Genomic DNA, 15,393 nt, shown 5'->3' with positions numbered 1-15,393 from the left:
ATGTGGTTACAAAACATAGCCAAATTACTTACCCAGCCACACCAGCACCGCTTGAACTTAACGTCTGTCCATGGTGACCCCCCTCGGGCTGATGACATAGCCCAGAAAAGAGATCGTGCATTGGTGAAATTCACACTTCTCTGCCTTTACGTACAGCTGATGTTGAAGGAGACGGTGCAATACCTGCCGGACATGGCCGATATGCTCCTCTAGGGATGCTGAATACACCAGGATGTCATCGATGTATGTAATGACCCTCCTCCCCAGCATAGCATATCTCTCAGGACGTCATTAATTAGACACTGGAACACTGAGGGGGCGTTAGCGAGTCCATAAGGCATGACCAGGTACTCGTAGTGCCCGGAGGTGGTGCTAAATGCCGTCTTCCACTCATCCCCTTCCCGGATGCAGACCAGGTTGTATGCGCTACGCAGATCCAGCTTCGTAAAAATGGTCGCGGATCTAAGCTGTTCTAGGGCTGCAGGTACTATTGGTAGGGGATACTGGTATTTGACTGAAACTTGGTTTAGGCCACGGTAATCGATACACGGTCAGAGGCCCGCTATTTTTTTCTCTACAAAGAAGAACCCGGCAGACCCGGGGGACATGGAAGGCCTAATGTATCCCTGAATATATTCCTCTATGGCTCTATGTTCAGCTTGGGAGAGAGGGTACACACGACCACGAGGTGGGCTGGCTACGGGAAGGAGCTCGATTGCGCAGTCATAGGGACGGTGTGGTGGTAATCTGCTTGCTCTCTCCTTGCTGAATACCTCACTGAGGTCTCGATATTCGAGAGGAACCGAGACTGGGACAAGAGTCATGGTGCTCTCCACTGTCGTGGCGGCCAAAGGGAGCGTGGGGAAGTTCAGGCAGTTATTAAGGCAGTATGGGGACCATTGGGTAACCTGCTTGTCTGTCCAAGAAACCTGGGGGTTATGGAGCTCCAGCCAAGGTAGGCCTAGAATGACGGGGTGCCGGGCAGAGACAGTGACATACAGGACTATGGTTTCGTGGTGCAGGGCACTAACTTGGAGTACAAGAGGCGCAGTACAGTGGGTGATGATTCCCCACCTATAGGAGACCCGTTGATGGACTAAATCTGACGTGGCTGGAGCATGGGGCGAACAAGAAGGCCGAGGTCCTGCACCATTTTCTGGTCTATGAGGTTGTCGGCTGCTCCTGACTCGATCAGTGCTGAAAGTACAATAGACAGCCCTGAATGTTCTATTTTTACAGGTAATATGAATACGTGTGATGTGTGTGCTTGGGGTGGACTCACCGTTTGATGACTGGGTTGGCTGTCCGCACTCCCCTCAACTGGTCGCGGCCTCTTGTGGGGGCACTGACGGATGAGGTGGTTGCCCTCACTGCAATAGAAGCAGTGGGACTCATGATGCCGCCTCTCCCTCTCCTCCTCGCAAAGCCGGGTTTGGCCTAGCTGCATGGGCTTCGCTGCAGCTGCTGGCTTGGGTGGCGGGGGCCCCCCAGCGCGGGGCGGTTGGTATGGTGTAGCCGGATCACAAGGTCGATGAGTGCATCGAGGGTGAGCTGTTCATCCTGATATGCCAGCTCCTTCACCAACTCAATGGAACGCGGTTTTGAGGGCCGGCTCGTTCCACCCGCTCTGTGCCGAGATGGTGCAAAACTCCAGGGCGTAATCCACTGTGTCCTGTGAGACCTGCATGATCTTCATGAGCTCCTGACCGGGTCTCCCATCTGTCAGGGGAATGATCGAAGGCGTGCTGGAAGTGGGAGAGGATGTCCGCGAGCGAGGGATGGGTGCTGCCCTCTCGATCCCACTCGGCCGTAGCCCAGAGCAAGGCACATCCTGTTAGGAGTTCCATGGAGTGCGTGATATTCCAAACCTCTGGAATGTCAAAGAGCACTGGAGTAAGAAACCCATCGCTCCGGCTCCCCTGCATACCTCTCTGGCATGGGAAGGGGTGGAAAGTGCGCAGCTGGCAGTGGTTGAACATGCGCCAGCGTGGGGGTTGGAATGTGCACAGGCGGCGGTGACACGAGCGGGAGTGTGGGTTGCCCTATGCGTGTCAATTGTTCCCACAAGCGTGAGATCTGTTCTTGCTGCGCATTTATCGCTCGGTTTTGTTCTAAAACATAGTATTGCCATTCCAGGGTGCCCGCTGTCTCCATAGTTGAGGCGAAGTAATCTGTTACCTTGTGAGGAGGCATACGCAGGCGGTGCAGCAACAGTTAGACGAGGATCAAACTGAAAACGAAATCCGAAAAAACAGACGAAGTCCAGGCGATCGTGCGAACAATCCAAATGGGGCTATCCAGGAAATCGTAATCCGAAACAGGCAGTATATCCGAAAATCAGGAAAATCCAACACACAGACAAAGGCTTGGTGATACGACAGTGTTTAGGCTACTGAGCGTTTACTTCGCAAACTTCCGTTGTTCTCCGCCTGACCTACATACTCTGTGTGCAAGTCTATTACTGAGTGCAGGTGTCCATAATCAGAACTCCGGAGAATGCGAGCGTGTGTGTGTCTGGGAAGTGCAGCCCTCGGCGGCCATGTTTGTAGTCCGCACTGCACTCTGGGAATTGTAGTTGCGAGTTCGCCGCAACATGACAGTAACACTGTAATGTTCATAAATTTAGACTGATGGTCTGAGATGGTCTGCAAGTTCAAATTTGGAATCACTGAAAAATGTTCTGACCTCATCACATAACTGGAAGAGCTGGGTGAGCACTCTGCTGCGTGAGAGCCACCGGACTTCAGTATGCAGTGAGACCTGGTGGTGTTCACTTCCCATCTCCTCACACAGAAGGGAAAACAAACATGCTTGTAATGGACGACTTTTGATGCAATTCACCGTTCTGTCAGCATCGTCCAAAACAGTCTTTAAATCCGTGGGCATTCTCTTAGCAGCTAATGCCTCTCTGTGAATGCAGCAATGTATGTGAGTGAGCAGTGGGGCCGAGTCTCTGACCTGCTTCACCAGTCCACTGTGTTGCTCCATCATAGAGCGAGAACCGTCAGTGCTGAGTCCAACACACTTTGTCCTGCTGATGTCATTGGAAACCATGAATTGTGCTTAACTCCATTTTTCAGTAGTGTGACAGTAGCTCCAGTACTTTACAAATAGTGTAGCTTTTCCAGTAACAAGTTAAAACGAATAATGATTTAGCATGACCAAGTGTTACGTATTGTTTTCACTACATATTTTGTCCAGTTATAAAGATGCCCTTCACTACATATCTGCAGTACCTGCTTACTTCACATGAATTAAGAGCCTAGTTCACATGGACAGGAAGAGACCGTCTGATGGACACGTAAAGCAACCAACCACAGTTTGTTACGTGATGTATGGGGCGGGGAAATGATTCACACCACGTCCTCGGACTCGGAGTTAAATGAATCCGTGTGAGATGATGTTGACCAGGGCCGTTTCTAGAGTTTGATCACTACAGGGGCACGGGCCCCACAAGAACTTTACAAACGTACTTCAAAATGTTTTAAGGAGGTCCAGGGGCATCGTTTCATTAGTTTTACATTATAAATGACTGCCTACATAAACTTTTTTTAGGTAAAAGAAACTGGTTATTGTTTGGTTAAATGACAGACAAACTATATTTTTATACCTTGGAACTCTGTTTTACCATGGTCATTTTTAAACAAGTACTAACAACATTAACTTCATCAATGCAAGTTTACATTTTATTTGATATTTACTATACCTCATTTCTATTAAAACTCCTGAAATAAATACACATAGATATAGACTCTGTTCAAAAAGACAAGAGAAGAATTTATGTTTTTAAATAAAAAGCTGGCACCTGAAATCCCATCACAATAATACAGTAGTGACTTTTGAAATAACCTGTATAAAAAAACAACAAATATATAAACATTATCATTACATTTAAAATCCATCCTCTCCAATCCTAGTCCATCAGAAACCTAGTCCCCAAAAACAACTTCATTATGTTTTATTTACACAAATACCAGACAATATAATGGAGCCACCGAAAATGTGAAATTATCTCCTAAACCAGGGATGGGCGATTCCGGTCCTGAGGGTCACTGAACTGTCCTGCAGAGTTTAACTCCATCCCTAATCACACACACCTGAAACATCTAACCAAAGATTTATACGCAGAAAATTACAGGAAGGTGTGTTTGATTAACATTTTTATGAGTGAACTAACTAACCAGCCTCCTAAATGAACAAATCACTTCAAAAAGACTCGTGTCCCAGTAAAAAGGGTTTAGCGACGCCCCTGTTGTTGACAACTGCACAATTACACTAAACTGTATTGTATGTCTTTCGTTTATTTTCAGATTAATCTTACATTATTCAGACATAAATAATAGTCAATAATTCTAATTATTACTCATAAATATTAAGAGATTAAATACACAGATACAAAGATTTAATACAAAGATTAAAATTATTCGTCCAATACTTTGATTATAAAACGATGTACATGAGATCAAGCTCAAATTTACGGACACATATACAGGTGAACACAGTCATCATTGTAAATTGATACGTAGCCTAATGTGCACATTATATATTCATAATTGTTCTGAATTATGTATAAACTGTGTTTCATTTCTTTATGTAAAATTATACAGTTATTCATAAACTGATTCACAATCATGACATAATAAATATGTTGCCATTTTAAGTAGATTCAATGTAGTTTGCTACTTTTTGTTAGTAACTTGTAGTGTAGCTAACTACTTTTTTAAAAGTGTAACTTCACTGTAGATTAACTAGTTTAAACTATGAGTATCTTGAAAAGGTACAGTTTCAAAGTAGCTTCCCCAGCACTGATCTATGGTGTGAAGATTTTAAGTTGAAACTATCAGAGGTATGAAACCTCATACAATGTTGTCACTGTCTTTTCATTTCTGCACCGGTCACACAGGATGACTCAGTTTTTTTTTTATGTTGTTGCTATTGTTTCAATTTATTGTCAATTCTCGAGGCTTTTTAGCAAATGATCCATGTTTCGTTTCGAGGTGACGGTGTAACTTTCAGTGACTCATTAACAAGTGCCTCATTAACAAGGGTCTCTAAGCATAGCACACAGACAGGCGTGGTAACTTAATACAATTAGAAACAAGCAACGTATCTCACCTCGCTATAATGAAAATAATATTAGTTTTGATATTTCAAACTGATATTCTCAGAAATATTTGAATTATTTTGATTTAATTTGATTGATTTAGCCTAGGCCCAAGTATCAGAGTCCTGATATTGGATTCATGTAGAGAATTTAAACAGGTGATTGGCTCATCCTTTAAAAATCTCTTCTGGTCTGCAGCAGAAAATGTTGTGATTTACAAGCAGGGAATATTAATAATTGCAGTACTTCTATTATTAACTGTAAATGTTATGTTTACAGACTGTGAGCTGGTGAATAAGACAGTGGAAGAGCATGTGACTGGGTTCATAGGAGAGTCTGTAGTTCTGCCCTGCGTCTGCACTGACCTACAGGACAAACCAAAGTTTGTAAAATGGCAGTTTATTGGAATCAATCACGTTCAGGAAATTTACGATAAACAGACTGGACGTCACACAAACGGAGTCAAACTGGTCAGTAACAACGCTCCAGGAAAACTTTCTCTACTCATATCAGACCTGACTGAAGAGGACCAGGGAGTCTACAGATGTTCTGTACAGGACGATAGCAGAGATGTCAGATTATCTGTTAAAGGTACATGTTTTCATTAATGACTGTGAGCATGCTTTAATCCAGTGTCATGTGCCATAATACTAACAGTGATAAAAACAGTCATCAGTTTTAATAAGTTTTGTCTTTTCAGTAGGAGGAAGAGAAACTTCAACATACTCGAGGAAAACAGACACAACACCTCCATCAGAACCGCCTCAGAGTACAACAACAATCTCTCCACCTGCATCATCCTCAACAACACTGGAACAAGATAAACAGCAAACACACAGCAGCCTCCCTCTAGGTGCCAAAACTTTTCATCAGCAATGAAAATACACATCTGTATTATTACATTTATTAACATTTTGGTGTGTTTTATCACAGTTTTTGGCATTCTAACGTTTTTATTGCTGGTGATACCCGGTGTAGTGGCAATTATTTGTTGGAGATGCAAAGGTACAATACACACACACACACACACACACACACACACACACACACACACACACACACACACACACACACACACACACACACACACACACGCGCGCACACACACACAAAACAAATTCTGATATTGATGAGCTGAAACCTGTAGAAGCAACAGTACTTCTGTAAGTGCCTCTGGATAAGGAAAATGAAATTGTGTAGTTTCCACTAGAGGTGTGATTTCTGAGGTCTTTTCTCTATAGGAGGAAGATGTGGAGAGAACGTGATTACTGAAGGACGTCCGGACTGTAAGAGAAAGCAGAAGGATCAGGTTAGTGTACATGTGGTTAGAGTCATCTTTAAAGTCTTAGAGTCCTACTGTATTCCTAATTTAATCTACATTTAATTCTGCATGACTTATACAGTAACAGTTATAGCAGATTTGTTTCTACCTTTTAGAGATTTAGTTGTATTTGTGATACTCTGCAGGTAACACACATGAAACACACATGCTTTCACTGAACAGTGAGTTATAGGAAAATATCTTCTGCTGCTTCTATCAGAACAACACATGGTGTAAAGAAAGAACTTTGATAACTTTTATAAATGAACTTTATATGTGTGATATATGTATAATTTTTATGTTCTGACTTTTCTCAGATTGGGTCTGATGTATGTACTACTGTTATTTACACTTACTACTCTACTGACCCACATTAACACAGCCGGAGCAGCAGATCATCACTGGACAGAAACTGAATATAGCAGCATTATAACAAACTAATCCAGAGTAAATATAGACACATGCTCAGATATTATAGAATAATGCTGAAAACATTTTTGAGATTTTTATTCATTTTCCAATTAAATATCAGATTCAGGCATAAACGTGTGTTACATTTACTTATGTTAGCTAAGTGTATTGTTCCGCATTCATTGTTTATTATTAATTGCTGATGGATAATCTCGCTAATTATATTTTGAGTGTACATTTCATTTTATATCTTATGTGTACCATACTTATATCAGGTTAAGAAATGAAAGCTCTAGAAGGCTGTTGTCTTCATGCTGTTTTGTGTAAGAAGACTGCTACAGGAGTTCTTGTTTGTGACTTTTAATGACTTTGAGTAAAAATAAAAGAAGGAGGATTGTTGAATCTGACTGGACAGAATATGTGTGGGTTTTTTTTTTAACAATATTGAGCTTCTTTTTTTTTTCAACAACATTGAGGTAATTTTTTCTCCAAAGCTCACACAGTTAGCACAGCAGCGGTCTGAGTGGACTGAACTATGGATTAGTTTTTATTGCTTTGAGACAAAAGACAAAATAAGATCATCATTCAATATTCATGAATTCTTTTTTTCACACAAATTCAACTTCCAGCAAATCTCTGTGTATCTACTGCACATGTTTCCAAACTGTTGTGTACAGTTTATAAAATAAACAAAACAGTATTTTTTAAAAATGATACAAAATCGAATAGTACAAAACTTAATAAATTAATAAATAATCAGTCAGTCAATCACAGTTTATTTCCTAATTTAGCTGCAGACCTACTCAATTTGTTTTTTTCTATACATAAGGTGACATGTTTGGCTTGATGGGCAGCACAGTGGTACAGCAGGTAGCATTACTCCCTCACAGCTCCAGGGTCCCCAGTTCAATCCTGAGCTCAGGTTACTGTCTGTGTGGAGTCTCACATGTTCTCCCCATGTCCATGTGGGTTTTCTCTGGGTTCTCCGGTTTCCTTCCAACTCCCAAAAACTTACCAGTGTATTGACTACACTAAATTACACCTAAGTGTGAATGAGTGTGTATTCCAGGGTGTATTCCCTCCTTGACCCCAGTGTTCCCAGGACAGGTTCCAGATCCACCGTGACCCTGAGCAGGAAAAAGTGCTCACTGAAGCTGAATGAAAGAACGAACAAACGAATAAAGATGGATCTAATCTGCATTATTGGATGTGAGGTTAACTGCTGTACTGAGCTGCATGTTGGTAGAGAAGGGTTCTGAAAAACTGATCTCAGTGTTGATAAATACATGTAACCAATTATAAAAAGAATTTTAAAAAAAACAAAAAAAGACTGTAAGGGATGTATGGCAGTGTGGTTGTTGAGTTTGGAGTATTTCACAGTATTCTCTGTGCATGGCACAATGTCGGTTAACTGATGTTGTGAGAAAGAGGAAGTAGCCATTCTCCCATCAGCCCCCATGCTGCCCTGGCCACAATCATGTGGTTATTCTGACATGCTGAGTGTCTCACACTGGCTCTAACATGAGAACAATAGATATGTATGCAGCTGTGGTTTTATAAAGTTTTTGGAGACCCCATTACTCAGTTAATGGTGTACCTATACTACACGATCCGGTACTGTGCCTGAGCACATTTGACCCCCAAAGTCCAGTTCATTGTGATCGTTCCATACCATTCCCAGGCCTGCTTGAAGAGTTGGACTCGGGCATGATTCACATCTAGTGTGATCGCTAACCGTGGCCAGGCACGAAACTTGAAACATGATGTCAATGATGCGACTGTCAGCTTCCTCTGTAAAACTCTTGTAATATGTGCCACACGATTGAAAATCGCTGCGCTGCATAATGCTGCGTTCACACATGCAGGGATTTTTGCGCTACAAGTTGCCAGTCACTGTACTATGAAGTCACAGGTAGGCGTTCCTTCTACTGGTTGCCATAATAACATGGGTGGTGCAACTAACATTCCACTTTTGCAAACAAACGTTTTGACAACATAAAACTTTTCTTACTGCTGAAATAAAACATTTTGGAGAGAGAGGATGTAAAATTCACCAGTGTATATATGCATCGTATCCTACGAGATGAAGGAGAAGCGGTGTGTGCTCAGCCGTCTATCTGCAGCAAAAGCACAAGCGCCAATTAGCTTAGCTTATGGCCTTAGTGTATAATAATAAAATAATAATAATGAAACACACTCCAGGTCACTCTCTGGACAGACTCCGGGTGTAGCTCCTATCTCAGTAAGTGAGTGTCACCATCAGGTTGTCATTCACTATATGTTCGATGGTGACCGGGAGCCGGACTGCAGCTATTTGGCTGTGGCCTCCGTGTTTTCTGGGTGAAGTGTCTGGCTTGGTGCTGCTCATTCCCGGGCGCTGAAGAAGCAACAAGCCGGACACTTCACCAAAGATAGGAGCTACACTGGGATTTTGCTCAATTGCAACAAAAAGGGAATGTTTCATTATCATTAATTAATTAAGTAATTAATTTTTTGCTTTAAACCCGCTAAGATCCTAAGCTAAGCTAAGCTAATTGGCTACTGCCACAATGGCACTGCTTCTGCTAGTGAGCAGGGGTGGCCTTGGATGACGTGTGCTCAGTCTTCTTCACTCTCATTGGTAGTCGCTGCACCAAGTCGCTCCAAATTTGCATAAAGTTAAACTTTTCTCAACTTTGTCGCGTCGCTGGACACGCCCACATCTGGTCACCAATGGTCGCTGTCGCACATGTCGCTGGAAGTCGCCAGATCTCATTGAAAATGAAAGGTCTCCAGTCGCATTGTCGCTGGGAGTCGCTCTATGTGTGAACGTACCTTAAGTGATAAATCTATTAGGAATGTGAGAGAGTGACAATGTGTCACTGTTCCCCAAACAACTCCAAATAATCCATAATGATAATAATAATAAATATAGCTGCAAGCAAAAATTAAGGAGCCAAGCACTAAAGAGGCTAAACAAGGAGCTAAACAAGCATGGCAGGGAGCATCAAGACCAACTGCAAAAAAGAGCGGTTTTAGACATATGTATATGATTTTAGGCAAAATGGTTGAACGTTCATAAATACAATCGTTATATGATTTAATTGCTTATCATATTTGATCAATAGGTGACGCTGTGACCAAATTAATGTGATGTGGTCACTGTGCGGTTTCACTGACACACAAAGTTTGGTGTCAATATGCCAAAGCCTTGCAGAGACAATTAAGTATATAACAGTTAAGTATATGAACCCTAACTTTTTGCTGGCATGGTCTGAAGATGATCTGAATCGAATTTGATGAAAATGGGGCCACCGAAGGAGAAGGAGTTCAAAAAAGAATGTTTTCAACGAAATTCAAAACGGCAGACAGCAAGTTCGATTGACCATGGCATCAATGGTATCGTTGTTCTCGGCATGACTCACGGAATCTATCAAGTCCAGTGTCATTACAATAGGCCAGTGGTTCTCAACCAGGGAGAGATCGGAAACGGGGCGCAAAACACAGACAGGGCATCATTTTGGTACTCTGTGTATTTTATTGCTTTTCAAATAGAATGTGCATAAATGGAAAATACCCAAGTTATTGGAAACTGCCTTGAGTTATGTTAGCTAAGTTTTATTTTAATAATTCCCATTATTATCAACAGCAAGGTTGTTCACACTAAATGATGTGTAAGTTTCAATCATTTACAGTGTGCATTCATTTGGACTGTTATTATATCCTGTGTAGTTTTTTTTTAATGAAACAATCATTAATGCTTGTAAATGATAGATAGATAGATTAGACAGGTAGGTGTATGATAGATAGATAGATTAGACAGATAGGTGAATGGGTAGATATATAGAAAGATAGATAAGCAGATGATAATTATGTAATGACCCTGCAGATATAACAATGCTGTTCTATTTATTATTATTATTATTATTATTATTATTATTATTCAATTAATTAAAAATATCGGCATACCCAGCATACCCATTCATATTTCAACCCCCCAATGTTCAAACCAAATCTACACCCATGACAGAACATTATGGATGTGAGGACTTTTTTTTTAAGTGAACATAGTATTGAGAAATGTGAGTAAGTAATTGCAAAAAAATGGAAACTGATCAGTTTAAAGAAATCTATACATTGTGTAGTTTTACTGTCTCCAAGTAGTCTTTATTTTCAGTTGTAGTTGTAACATGGTGTCTAACCACAGCTGTCTAACTACAAGTAGTTCTCTGGGATTTAAAAGAAAAAATACACACATGATCACAAGATAGTGTAACACACAGTAGTTAGGAACTGGGCTGAGAAACAAGAGATTAGGGTTTAAATGTACTGAAGCATACGTATTTTCATAAAATTTCATTTTGAAATGTTGTACTTCATATTGTATTCAGTAGATTGTGAGTTTTTGTATGTTTGTTTCTGTAGGCTGTGCGCTCTCTGGTGATAAACAGACAGATATCACAGGACACACAGGTGGTTCAGTGCTGTTCCCCTGCTCCTGCTCTGACCTGTACACCAAAGCTCAGAAATTCACCTGATGGACCTACAGAACAGGACCTGCGACAGAAATATTAAATGATGAACACTACCGTGGCAGACTTCAGCTGTTTAATCACATTTCTCCTGCTAATCTGTCTCTGCTCATATCTGACCTGAGAGAAGAGGATGCGGCAGACTACAGGTGCAGCACTGAGAAGGAATACAGAGACATCAAGCTTCATGTTAAAGGTAAAGTATTTAAATACACAATAAAAGTTGATATTCAGTGAAAACAGACTTGATCAGTGTTCAAATGAATTATAGTTACATATGTAACAAAATTCCTTCTCCATTTACCATAACTGAGGGTTTTACACTCCGAGTTATTTTATAACAAAATATAAATCAAGTTATAAATAATAGTAAATACTGATTATGGATATCAGACTGGCCTGAGACTTTGGACTGGTATCAGACTGGATTTGACATATTTCTCAGTCTAATCTATGATTTATTTTGGTAACACTGTAGTGTTTATAGAGCTACATTACACCAGTATAATCCTTTCATTACAACTGGCTTTCATAAACATTTATAAAAGCTTCAAAATGTCTCAGTGTTGTTTTTATCAAAAAGTTTGTAGAAATAGATAAATAGAATTTATATGGTAATGTGACATGACATTAAAATCAATCTCATTCTAATTTAAAATCAGAGAAATAATACATAACTCTGTTTTACAGTGCAGTGATGGTCACCATCAAATCCTTCACTATGTAACATAAAGCAAGTTTTCATGTCACCGTTTAGACCAATTTCCACGTTTGAGACACGTTACAGAAATGTCACCTTTGTCCATTTCTACAGAATTTTACCCTCATGCATAAAACTATTAGCCACCTCATTACCGTTATGTGACACAGACAGACCAGAAGGAGACTGAGCTACAAACTGAGTTGTTCTAATGATCTAAAGTAAGTCATTACACAACCTTACCTCAACAGAAATCTATATCACTACACAAGGTCTTCTCTCAGCTTGACATTTACATTGAGAAATGCAGTCTTTATATCAGCTGACACTTATTGGAATACGTTTTAATAATATCTTAATAGTGTTTTACCTTTATTTTTAAAGAAGAGAAAATGTATCTGTTGAAGGTAAATTTTTTCATCAATGGCTGTGAACAAGCTTGACTATTTTTGGTTGTTCTTTAACTATTTAGTATTTGGCTATTAGATTATGAGTTCACGTCAGGGAAATCCCACCGGCAGGCAGACACTACTCGAACAAACACATGAAGCGGACAAGATGGGGGAGTCTCTCACCGCCATGATTGCTTCAGCTATGGAGAAGTTACAGTTGTTTACTGAAGCACAGTTTAAAACCCTGCAAGACAGATTAGATAACATTCAGAAGGAGTTGTCCAGCTGTTCAAATGCTGTAAGAGAATTGTGTGACAGATTTACCAGCCTGAGCAACCGAGGTCGCAAACTTGCGGCCTCTGAGGAAAAGAGGTCAAACATTTGATATGTTTTCTATTTTCTATTGTGAATAACATATGGGTTTATGAGATATGCAAATCATTGCATTCTGTTTTTATTTACATTTTACACAGCATTCCAATGTTTTTGGAATTGGGATTGTAATACTATTATGGATGTTTTTACGGAGACATCGGGTCAGTTGTTAGTGTGAAGGAAAATGTTAACATTAGCCTTATATTGATGGCCTATTTGATAGCACATTGGTTAGCACATTTGCCTCACACCTCCAGGGTTGGAGGCCCTGTGTGTGCGGAGTTTGCATGTTCTCCACGTGCTGCAGGGGGTTTTCTCCGCATACTCCGGTTTCCTCTCCCAGTCCAAAGACATGCATGGTAGGCTGATTGGCATTTCCAAAGTGTCCGTAGTTTATGAATGGGTGTAGTGTATGAATGGTGTTAATATGTGTGTGAATGTGTATGTGATTGTGCACCCCGCCCTGTCCTGAAGCCTCTACCCATTTTCCCTGGGAGAGGCTCCAGGTTCCCCACAACCATGAAGGATAAGCGTTATAGAGGATGGATGGATGTTAACAATGGGTGGGATGAAGGTGGTTCGATAGTGTCTGTCACCTTTCTCTGGGTAACATTGTCCACGTTGTCCATAAAAGCATATATAGTGGGTCAGAATTTCACCTTTATTTCTATTTACACTTTGTTTGATCAAAAAAAAAAAAAATCCTGCTTTAACTAGAGCTTTACTGCGAATCCGGAATTGTTTCCTTATCATCGGTGCTGATATGAACACCGTAGTTGATGCAACCTTTGGTCATTCCTGTTTGCATAATCATTCAACACAGTCTTTATCAATGACTGCTCAGTAGATTTACGTCCATGACTGTAGATTTATGTCCGATTTTAGATTAATTGATGTATATCGCACTCTTCATCCCACTATGAGGCAGTACACCTTCTATTCCTAAACACATCAAAGTTACTCTAGACTGGATTATGTTCTCATATCTTCTGCTTCATATTCAGAAATACACAGTGCTGTAATAATGTGCTCTATATCTGACCACAGTGTAGTTTCAGCTAAAATCTCTTCTGTGTCTGTCTAGCTGCTAATTCTCTAGTCTTAGTTATATCTGGTTTGTTTTCTTATAGTAATTATTTGTTTATATATTTACGTTAATGATATGTTATGCTCTATTTTAATGTATTCCTTATTATGCATGATGTGCAGCACTTAGTTCAACAGTTTGATTTGTTGTTTTAAATGTGCTATATAAATTAGTTTGACTTTGAGTCATATAAAGTGTAATAGAAAAGTTCTTTTCCTGTAACTTGTAACTGTCACTTCTTCATTCTGGTCTTAGCTGTAAATAGATGCGTGTGAATTTCACACCTTTTTCTGCTCTCCCTCTGTCAGTGACCATCTTCACTTCCTGGATTACGCCTTATTTAAACTGATCAACTTAAAGAAATTCTGTAGTATTACTCTCTCCAAGTGGTCTTTATTTCTAGATGTAGCTTTAACATGGTGTCTAACCACAGCTTTTTAACTACAAGTGGCTCTCTGGGATTAACTCTTCTCAAACAGGTACAGACAGATAAAGCCCCTCACCATTTACGCATTCCTTTGTCTCCCTGAATAACATTTGCTCGTATTCCTATGACTTCCTGAAAATCATATATGGTGTTGTTCCTGTCTTACATTGAAATACTTCCTGTTTTATGCAAATATGCCCTTCCACCTAGCCAATCAATAGTTACCCCATTGTCTCTGTTGTGTGTGAGCATGATATATATACGCTGCCTTTCTTTGAATAAATGAGAGATCTTGCCATTTGAATTTCCTGGATCTGTGTGTCATTTGGCAAACTCTCCCAAGCGCTTTTTGTGGGATGTGTGTAGCGTGGCGAGGGCACAGTCTTTTTGTGGATTTTCTCTTTCTCTTTTCCTAAAATCGCAACCCTCTCTTCACAAATCCTAACAGTTTTCTGGGGGCTTGTTCCAGGATATCAATTCACAATTCCTAACAGCATTCATATGTTTATTTAGGTTAAATTTCATCGAAAGAAAAGGCTACATGCAAGCATTAAGAAAATGACACCTAACACAGATAACAATGATGATACTATGAAGTAAGATAAAGCCACCACATGAGCAAATACTAACCCCATTTCCATAACAGTTGGGATTTTTTTCTAAACTGCAATAAAAAGTAAAATCTGTGATTTGTCAACTCTCTTGAAACTTTAATTAACTTACAAAAGTACAAAGAAAAGATAATCATTGCTTTCACTGACCAACTTAATTGTATTTTGTAACTATAAACAAATTTAGCGTTTGATGCCTTCAACACACTCAAAAAAAAGTTGGACAAAGGCATGTTTACCACTGTGTTACATCACCATTCCTTTTAATTACACTTTTTAATCGTTTGGGAACTGAGGATATTAATTGTTGCAGTTTTGCAAGTGGAATTTTAGCCGATTCTTGCTTGATACAAGACTTCAGCTGCTCAACAGTTCTTAGTCGCCACTGTCTGATTCTCCTCTTCATGATGCACCCTAGGAGACAGATCTGGACTGCTGGCAGGCCGGTCAAGCA

At 40.2% G+C, this 15,393-nt stretch overlaps 1 protein-coding gene across 3 annotated transcripts in view; it reads left to right on the top strand.

The window, feature by feature from the left end:
* Nucleotides 1-15,393, top strand: part of LOC108280158 (uncharacterized) — a 38,059-nt gene that overhangs the window by 4,930 nt on the left and 17,736 nt on the right. The window contains exons 3-7 of one of the 3 annotated variants that reach the window (XM_047160778.2): nt 5,384-5,695; nt 5,805-5,957; nt 6,038-6,109; nt 6,346-6,413; nt 6,743-7,243. In XM_047160778.2, the coding sequence (XP_047016734.1) occupies nt 5,384-5,695; nt 5,805-5,957; nt 6,038-6,109; nt 6,346-6,413; nt 6,743-6,802 (665 nt within the window). In that variant the 3' untranslated portion in view covers nt 6,803-7,243. Of the gene's footprint in view, nt 1-5,383; nt 5,696-5,804; nt 5,958-6,037; nt 6,110-6,345; nt 7,244-15,393 lie in introns of those variants that run through there. The other 2 variants (XM_017494955.3, XM_017494978.3) reach the window with 2 other exon arrangements.

This window comes from Ictalurus punctatus, chromosome 2 (genome assembly GCF_001660625.3).
Source record: "Ictalurus punctatus breed USDA103 chromosome 2, Coco_2.0, whole genome shotgun sequence".
In the NCBI taxonomy this organism is placed as follows: domain Eukaryota; kingdom Metazoa; phylum Chordata; class Actinopteri; order Siluriformes; family Ictaluridae; genus Ictalurus; species Ictalurus punctatus.
Note: the sequence above shows the minus strand (reverse complement) of the source record. Positions and strands in the feature narration are given on the sequence as shown.